Consider the following 10479-nt stretch of genomic DNA (forward strand, 5'->3'; position numbering starts at 1 on the left):
TTTGGATAGGAAGGCCGGGCTGTTTTAGTGTGTCTGGAAATATGCTCTTCCTATGTTGTGTGCTTCAAAAATTTTGTAAAAATAAAAAAGATCTTCATACATTATTCTTTTCTTCTTGTTTTTCCTTTTTTATAAAAAATTATACATAGATATATAAAGGGGTTATTTTATTCATGCGATGAAATTGTTTTTACGTAAAGATGATGAAATTGTTTTTACGTAAAGATAATAATTAAGAACTGTTAAATAATAATTTAGTAAAATATGTTGAATTATCTTCACATGGAGACAATTTCATGTGAATAGTCCGAATGTGTTTGTTTGTAATAATGACATGAAATATTGGTTAGGTTCCAAAAAATCAAATGGAGTGGCCTATATTTTAGTGATGTTATACTTGATTTCATTTTCATATGAGAAATTATTATTGGGATGTGGTGTGGCTGGTGCCAGTATATAAATTTATGGGGGCCAGAAATATGCCTCACATTAATATCTACCAAAACTGAAGCAATAATTACTAAATCTGTCACAAGAAAATGCCTATCTGTCCCAATAGTTTTATTTCATGTGTGCATGTATAAATCTTGAGTTTTACTTTATTTTTTATTTTTTTTTTAAAAAAAATATTAATACAAAGTGGTCATGAAGTCCTTAGGTGAATCATAATTTATCCAAAAATAAAATGATATATTTCACATAAAAATGTCCTATTAGGACTAGTGCTGAGATATCTTCACTTAATTTCTCTAATAAAGTAAGATAAACCCATTCAATAGCTAAATTGATTTGTCAATATGTAAGAAATTCCATAAAAATTAGAGCATATATGACAATTGCAAAGAAATATTGGGAGGCACAAGTTGAAAGGTTACATTGCTATGACAATAAGAGTACTTTGGTGGCCTATGTATTATTCTATAAAGTATAAGCTACTACGCCATATGTATACTATATTTGATAATTGATTAATTGATTGATATAAATGCATTTACTACTACTACTAATAATAAATTATATTGGTCTTCCTTCCAACCAACGAGTGTAAAAATCAAGTGCCTCACGTGGTTTATACTCTGGCACTGTGTGCCCAGCTCCCTACAACCAACCATACCCATATAAGTGATATAAAATTAACGGAAATATTTGATAACCAAAGAAAATCAGCAAAAAACAGTCATAATTTGTCTTATTTAGTATTTATTAATTGTTGCGACAATTAATTAATACCAAATAAGACAAGTTCTGACTTCTGGTTATTTTTTTTTGTCTACCTAGCATTACCTAAAATAATAAATTTTTATTTTATTAATTTAAATTAGTTAATTACTAAAAATTTAATTGATTCGATCGGTTAATAAATTTTTTTACTTATTCACTCACGATTGATTTTTATAATGAATGAGATCAATTTAAAATTAATTCTCAGTTAATATAGTCGAATCAAACAGTTTGGTCTGGTTATTACTTATAATAAAATATAGAATTTAGCGAACATGTGTATTTAAAAAAGGATTTATAAAAAATGATATAAAATTTAAATTCTTAATGTATTTATTGTGTATTTATTAAAATAAAGTATTTAAAATTTTCTATACTAACAACCTTAACTTATGTCTAAGAGTATAGAGATTAGCTAAATCCTAAAATATATTTTTAAAAATAATTTTTTTTTATTTTATTAATCTAAATTAATTAACTACTAAAAATTAGATTAATTCGATCGATTAATAAATATTTAATCAGTTCGCTTGTAATCGATTTTTGTAATGAATTAGACTAATTTAAAAATTGATTCTTAGTTAATATGGTTGAATCAAATAATTCGGTCCGGTTATAACGATAATAATTAATAATTACTTATTATTATTACCTTAACTGTAAGAAAGATAAGGTTGTTGTCATATCCTTGTAAATATCTGCAGTCAAAGAAAGTGCAGGTAGAAATCCATTTAAAAAATTATATGAATGAAACAAAATTAGATTAATTAATTTAATTAGTTAATTAATAATACAATGTACCCAGCAATTTGGCCATTGGAGTTCCACGGTCTCCATTCATCAATAATGTTATATGCAAGTGAGCGAGTCCATGCTTCACTTCCGGTAAATGGAACACACATATCATGGTCTCCACTGCCATAAATCAATTATATATACATGGTTATGGAAAATTAAATAATTTAGATTATTAATTAATAGGTAGATAGGTAGGTACCTGAAAATAAGTGCCCTATAACCAAGGGCAGTTAGGTTCTTGTGGTAAGGAATCATGCTTCCAGCATCATGACTGTATTCTATCTTTCCGGTGCATAATTCCCATGCCCCTGTCACACTTTCCTGTAATTAATCATTTTTTATTATTAATTAATTAATTATATTATAATTATGATTTAATTATTCTGTTATAATTTTATTAAATTTTTAATTAAATTTTTATATTTTTTATTTTTAACGAGATTTTCAAACTATTTTTAATTTTGTAATTAAATTTTTTTAATATAAAAAATATTAGAATTTATTAAATATTTTTTTATAAATTAAAAATATTTATAATTAAGAATATAATTAGATCTTTCATCATATATATAATTAAGAATATAATTAGATCTTTAGTAAAATTATAAAGACTAACAAAATAATTAAATTTATAATTATTCACTAATTCTCAATATTACTCAGTAATTACCTCCTCAGCATGAATGGCTTTCCTTACTGCATTGTTGTTTAGCCATGAACTTGCAACTACATCACTCTGCATTGCATTCACATCCCCCGAAATAAAAGACCATTTAATAATAATATTAACTTAATCTCCAATAAAATTTATAGATAATAGAATAAACTATTATTTCTGATCATAACATATTTTATCAGTATAATAATTCTAATATCTATAAAAGATATAAATTAATTAAATATCTATTAGAAATTAGACTAGTTCGACAAAACTAGCTAAAATAGGTAGTTTATTTTGTAAATTTAATTCTGATGTATTATTAATGTAAAACAATTTTACACATATATTTAATCGTTACATCAGTAAAAATAATTATTTATACGGTGTAAACGATCATTCAAAAGAACAAATATAATTAAACAACTGCATACAATATTTTATCTTATCAATGTATCAAAATTAGACTCTTATTTTGTTAAATTTATCAAACATTTTAAATAATTTTGTGAAATTAGTCTAATTTTTATCTTTTATGATTAGAACTAGCAACAATCAAATATTTGGTGATGGGAAATAGATAGTAGTTAACTTACAACACAAGCAACATGTCTGGTTTGAGCCAATAATTGGGGCCATAAAGGAACAAGGCCTTGTTTGAGAGGTGCCCTAAAAGGCCAAGCTCTACCAAACATCCTCTTCCTCACTTTGAGATGCCTCTCATCATTATTATTAGTGAACCCTAATTCTTGAAAACTCTTTGGCAATGTTCCATTAGCAATGGCTGCTTTTATCCATGCTGAATTTGAATCTCCTTCATGGTAACATGGTTCCAATATATCATACACGTTAAGGCCGTCGATAGCCTGATCGATGATAAATTTAAATTGAGTACATAAAAAATTAGTCATCAAATCAGAAATAGAGCTATAATAATATTATGTTGTTTATTTTTTTTTTATGATGAGTATTAGTGTCTTACCCTATCAACTTTTTCAAAGCTCTTACTGCATGAATCATCATTATTATTATCTTCAGCATCCTCAGAGTAATATTTGTAGAAGTTTCCCTTGCAGGAAGTTTCTACATCCTTCAAAATTATACATTTACAATAACTAATCATTAATTAAGTAGTGCATCATGCACTAATATGAACAACAGATCAAGACACATTAAAAATAAATAAATAAATAAAATACAATGGATATTCATTTCCAATACTAAATTTAATTTTGATTTTATTTTAGATTCTACAATATAACACACAAATATTTGTGGATAATCATATATGATAACTAATTATTTGAATTTAAAAATGAAATTTGTCCTTCTAATGTTTAATTTTAGTTTAATTAAAATTTTATATTATTATTTTTAATTATTTTATTAATATAATTGTATAAATAATAAAATTTTATTGATTTTTCATAAAAAAATATTTTATTTTTAAAATAATATTAGTTTTATTTTATCAATCAATTTTAATATAAATTTTAATTTTAAATTAATATATTCAAAAATAATATTCTAAAAATACTCCATTAGAAATGCTCTTAAAAAACATCTAACACAAAACATAAGGGGTTTAATGTCTTCTTTTATTTAGTAATAATAATAGCAATTAGATTTTTTTTTTCTCTTTATCAGAATTGAGGTGAATGTGGTCAAAGTCAAACTGAAAAAGTTAAATGTCTTCTTTTCTTTTCTTTTTTTCCCAAAAGAGTAAAGATTATTATTCACATGCATGTTACTCGTGCATTTAATTAGTTCAAAAGAGCTTTGAACTTTCAAATAATTAATAGTAGAAGGCACTCATCACCACTTTCTATAGTAGTTGAATATATACCCTACCATGCATATAACATATATGGAGAAACATATATAATTAATCACAAGCACATAGTAGTTAAAGTTGTACTTTTAACAAATTAAATAACATATATAAATATATAAATTTGATTGAAAGCAAATTAAGCACCTCATAGATACTGTCGGATATGAGGCCCATTCCATGCACAAATGGGAGAAGAGCATTTCCATCAAAAATCTCGTCCGTGACACCATTACCCACCATGTAACCCTACACACAACTCCAAAGTCAAACCTATACTACTAGACTACTAGTACTTTATTTACAATAATTAATTATCTTATATATATATATATATATATATATATATATATATATATATATATATATATATATATATATCACATTATTATATATCAACTCTCATACATTTCATTCACTATTGGATTGGATAGTTAGATGAATTTAACAATGGATGAAATTGTATGAGTAGTGTGATAAATTTAAAAAAAAAAATTTAAGTATTGATAGGTATATGACATATATAGTTATAATTTTTTTTTTACGTTAATATATATCTAGACATTTACTTAATTAAAATTTATTATATTTTTAGTGTAAAGTCATATATAATAAACAAGAAAAATAATATATATATATATATATATATATACTTGTAAAATGATATGTAAAATTCTAGTGGAGGCACATGTATATATATGTCTTGCATAGTGCATCTATTCATAAAGAAAAATTATTTTTAGGGATTATTTATTTTATTTTTATCGAAAATAAAAATAATCATTAATATATTTATCAACAATTAGATATTAGTTGTTTTATGTTTTGTGCTAAAAAATTTTAATGACAATTATACAATTATCGATAAAGATTTTTTTAATAGTCATAAAAATTATATAATTATTATTATAATATATAGTAACAACAATAAATATATAATTACTGTAAAAATATAAATTAAATAAAACATATAATGACCATTATATTATTATCATTAAAAGTTTTTGTTTTTTGGCAATAAAACATAACATTTCTCTAAAGTAAATGCCAATTATTTAATTATAGTATAATACCTTAAAGTTGATCATGGGCTTTCTACCACTCCGGATTCCTGCCATGATTTTATACCATATAATATTTTAATGATGCTATGATTTATATAAACATAACAAGCAATAATTGGAATAAAATTATATTAAATTATATAATTATATATATATGAATGAGAATATTAATAATATTGTTGGTACCTTTTGCTACTTCAAAAGCTAGAGTGGGCACATAAACTCCAGCATACGATTCGCCAGCAATATAGAATGGATTAGCCAGGAATTCCGGATATTGCTCTAACCACTACTCCAAGAAAATATCAAAAAAAAAAAAAAAACAGAAGTTAGTTATTCATCATTCCTTTTATTATTATTACTCTTTTATTAACGAAAAAAGCACTCAAATAAAATCGTTTAAAATATTTTTTTAAAATATTTTTAAATAATTAAAATTTAATATATATAATTAATTAAATTATATTATTTTTATTAAAATTAGATCAAAAAAATTAATTTGACAAAAAATCAATAAATTATATTTTGAATCGATTTAAATTAATATTTTTTATAAAAAAAAATTACAATATTTTTATTATAAAAAATTACTAAAATATTATTATTATTATTATTATTATTATTATTATTATTGAGATAGATACCTTTAAGAGGAAAGCATGGGTATCAGACGCGGTTTGTAGGTCCCCAGTAACATATTTGGTTGAGTTCTTGGAGTATGAGAGCCCAACCCCCGCTGGAGAATCCAAATATATTATATTTGAAACCTGAAATTTAATTTTTAACATTTATCAAAACCTAGCTAGTAAAATAAAGTTGAGGAACTGTTAAACTGTGCTTTCCAATAATGATACACATGTGATAATATTAAATAATGTAATCATTAGATGCATATTTTTCTCTCTTTTAATTTCCCCCCTGAAAGGTTGATTAGATGCAAATAACAAAAAATAAAACAAAAATTAGCCGTGCACGTAAGTAAGTAATTAACTCAACACTTTTAACTTTTGAAATTGTAATTATGAGAACTTTTTTTAATTTATAACTACATCAATATTAAAAAGAGATAATTTTTTCTGCATTTTATGGTTCAGAAAATTATTAGACATACAACGATTTATATGTATCTAACACGACTAAATTATCAGAAAATTATCAGAATTTTTTATTTGATTCTAAATTTTAAAATCATATAAAATTCTAAAATTTTGTCATAAAATATTTATTTTAAAAGTTTAAATGGATAAGAAAAAGAAAGTATAAATAATTATATCTTAGACAATATAAAAGTTAGAACAAATATTATATAATCAATACAATTTATTATTGTTGGTCAATATTTGACCGATAAAAATATTTTTATATTAAATTATAAATTATAAATTATTTTAATATATAAAAATAAAATATTAACAAAAAATATTGACTAATATTAATAAAAAATATTGACTTTTAATATTTTTTTTAAAAGTTATATTGATATATAAGTTGGTAAACTAACAAAAATTAAGTCAAGAAATAAATTAAATGGGTGAGAAATTAAAGGAAAGATATTTCTAATAACTTTTGTTTCAGTCAAAACAAATCATCATCTGATGTTGACACAATGATAAGAAGAAATGATGTAATAATATAATAAAATATTTTCTGGTGTCAATCATCACTAGCTAGTTGGGCATTATTGAAAACAAACAAGGAAATGGAAAAGCTTATGTAAATATATAATAAGATGATTGATTTGGGTTTGTCACGTTGTTTAATTTGTTGCTACTAACCTTAGACCAGCTGTAAGGATTAGTATGCAAAGTGGGGAGACTCCCTTTTGATTTTGCTGCCTCAAAGTTGAACGGTCCTGCATCCATTATTCCCATTCACATAAACACATTAATTATTATATTCGGAGAAAGGATAGAGAATATATTAATTATTTTTTATATTTTAAATGATTTAGAATTTAGAATTTAAATTTAGAGTTTAAGATTTTAAGATTTAAAATAAATAAAATAATTTTAAAAAATAACTAAATATTAATTAAAAAATTAAATCTAATTTTAGAGAATTAATTTTTTAAATTTAATTCAAAATTTATTGAGTATACTTAGTTATTTTTTATTATTGAATTTTTTTTACAAGTGAAGTGTTTTTTGAAATATAAGAATGAAGAAGTCATTAGTATAAAATTTGAAGGATCAATGTATGTAAGATCAGTTTGGATAAACAATTGAATTAAATTCTTTTAAAACAACTTTTGAAATATAATGATTTATATTAAAAATAGTTTATAAATAAATTATTTTGTATTTTAATTTTTTAATTATAAAAATATTTATTTTAAAAAACTAAGAAATTGATAAAATATTTTTTATTATAGAAAATATCACCGTTTTTAATTTTTTTTATAAACACTTTAAAAAATATTTTAAAAAGTCACAAATTAATTTTAAAAAATTATATTAAATACTAATATTGTAATTTTTCATAAGTTAAAAATAAAAGAAAGTCACTTTTTTATTATTAGATTATTGAATATTCAAATATGTGAGATTTTTTAAATTTCATATTCTATTTAATAGTAATAAATAAAAGTAAATCAAATTGACATATTAATGCACTAGAGAAAATGATAATAAATACATGCATATAACACAAGTCTACCTTATGGCACATCCTTTTTTTTTATGGGAAAGTATAGGGAGCTGTACAATGTATACAATGGAGGTTTAGGGAGTCTTAGAGATATAATCATTAGTGTTACTTTTTTTTCATCAGCGTAAGCTTTTGGGATAAGTGGTATCATGACATGGTATTAGAGCTCTAGATCTGAAAGGTCAAGAGTTTGATCCTTGATGAACCCCAAAATTAGCTTTAGCTTTTGGGATGAGTGGTTTTTGATATAAAATTTTTATTATTCCTAATATCCGGATAGTTATTCTGAATATTATGGGTGATATTTATTTTGTAACTATATAGTCCATTGTACACATTGTACAAATAAACCATTGGCTCCCCAGCGTACTCTTCCTTTATACATACATGCATATGCATTGAACAAAGAAGAGGGAAGATAACCAATTAAAGCAACTTTAAATTAAAATTGGCCCCTTCTATATTTATTAGCCCACAAATATAGATGAAACAACCTTTAGTTTAATTTTTCCAACAAAAAAGATTAATTAGTAGCATGCATGAATGTATGTTGCCTTGATTGTAATCTATATATCCAACAACAAAAATTTAATAATATATACACACATGCGTGCCCATACCCTAATAATTAAAAAGTTGGAAGAATAGATTAGATTAGATTAGATTAGACAATGACATAGATAAAGGTACCATGCTCATAAACAAATCCATCAAAACTAGAGCAGCCAGGACCACCATTGAGCCACAGAACAAGTGGATCCTTCTTTGGATTTCTTTCTGAACTAACCAAGTAGTAGAACAGGTTCTTCCCATTCTCACCATTTCCATCAATATTTATGTATCTGAAATCATTGTTAGACAAATTATAGTTAAGGGTTTATTATTTAGAATTTGAAATTTAATATAAATAAAATACATTTAAAAAAATTAGTTTTTAGCTGTTAGAGATATAGTTATTTATGTTGTCTCTTTTTATCAGCTTAAACTTTAGGATGAATAGTTTAATGACATGGTATCAGAATTCTATATCTAAAAGATCTAAAATTTGATACTTAGTGAACCCAAAAGTATATGATTGATGTACATACCCGGAGTAATGGTTGGATGGGAAATTGGAATCAAAGCCAGGGAGCTGTGTAACAAGAGAACCTGAAGGAGCAGCTTCAACAAAGATCCAATAATGGTGATTCAACAAAAGAAATAATAAGCAACAGATTAGTGATGATGATAGAATAGAATTATTGGCCATAATAATTTCTTCCAACCTATTGTATTGTATATATATCCAACAAGTCAGTGGAGTAGTAGTGTAAGAATAAGAGTAGTGATGGTGTATGGGTGTATAGAGAGAGGAACATACATTTATATTGATGAAAAAGGTATGTGTAACAACCCACTTTTGTATATACTAAATATTTATATGGACGGTGTTACGTTGTTTACTCATTTAGTAACTTTATTTTTATATTATGTTCACTTACTCTTTATTATTGGACGAGGTGTGGGACAGAAATTAGTCACATTCCGTTATTTTATTGAATAATATAATAGAGTATATATGAAGTATTAGATATATTTTTGTCCGATATGCATGTCCAATTATTTTTAAAACAAATTTAAAAATAATATATATTGTTATTTATTAACAAAGATTATCTTAAATCTTTTATATAATTTATATTATATATAATTATATATTGTGTCCTTGTATTTTACAAAAAAAATTGGAGTTTGTCTGCGTGCGTGTCCGGTGTTGATATTTTATAGCGAGTATAGTAGAGACTAGCAAGTTTCGTTAATCTAAGCCGTGAAGTTTAAGTATATATCTAGCTAGTTCATACTTAAAACGGCGTTTTTTTTAGTCACCCAAAAAAAAAAAAACTTAAAAAACGTTTTTTATATCGAAAATGTTTGGTAACCAAAGAAAATCAGCCAAAAACAGCCATAACTTACCTTATTTAGTATTCATTAATTGTTGCGATAATTAATTAATGCTAAATTAGACAAGTTATGACTGTTTTTTTTTTGTCTACCTAGCATTACCCTTTTTATATAATATATCCCATTTTTCAAAAGAGTACTTTGTGCTGTTAATTAATTCTATGCTACTTTCTATGTTTGTGCATGATTTTTAAATGAAATTATTATGGGAGTTGGTTAAGCATCTATAAATGATACGATTATATATATGGAAAATATAGAGTTATATTGTTGATAATGTATATATTCAGAGTAATTAAGACATGGTTTTTTTAATTTTA

The 10479-nt window shown here is 24.0% G+C and overlaps 1 protein-coding gene across 1 annotated transcript; it reads right to left on the reverse strand.

Annotated features, from left to right (window-relative positions):
* Positions 1–784: 784 nt before the first annotated feature.
* On the reverse strand, positions 785–9647 carry LOC112744265 (serine carboxypeptidase-like 20). Its single transcript, XM_025793834.3, has 14 exons — positions 9307–9647; positions 8909–9060; positions 7348–7424; positions 6217–6339; positions 5759–5861; positions 5582–5619; positions 4656–4757; positions 3660–3767; positions 3274–3543; positions 2690–2755; positions 2219–2340; positions 2023–2136; positions 1874–1919; positions 785–1098 (listed from the first exon to the last, which is right to left on the reverse strand). The coding sequence occupies exons 1-14, from the start codon at positions 9465–9467 to the stop codon at positions 1015–1017; spliced, it is 1566 nt and encodes a 521-aa protein (XP_025649619.1). The 5' UTR covers positions 9468–9647; the 3' UTR covers positions 785–1014.
* Between the last annotated feature and the right edge of the window lie 832 nt (positions 9648–10479).

This window comes from Arachis hypogaea, chromosome 14 (assembly GCF_003086295.3).
Source record: "Arachis hypogaea cultivar Tifrunner chromosome 14, arahy.Tifrunner.gnm2.J5K5, whole genome shotgun sequence".
NCBI lineage: Eukaryota > Viridiplantae > Streptophyta > Magnoliopsida > Fabales > Fabaceae > Arachis > Arachis hypogaea.

Bases quoted from the DNA above. Each gene is read 5' to 3' on its own strand.
- LOC112744265 (XM_025793834.3), bottom strand. From the start codon at position 9,467: ATGGCCAATAATTCTATTCTATCATCATCACTAATCTGTTGCTTATTA. The intron at 3,768-4,655 runs GTGCTTAATTTG...ATAATTTTGAAG, and splicing joins TATCCGACAGTATCTATGAG to GATGTAGAAACTTCCTGCAA. The intron at 2,341-2,689 runs GTAATTACTGAG...GATTAATTACAG, and splicing joins AAGCCATTCATGCTGAGGAG to GAAAGTGTGACAGGGGCATG.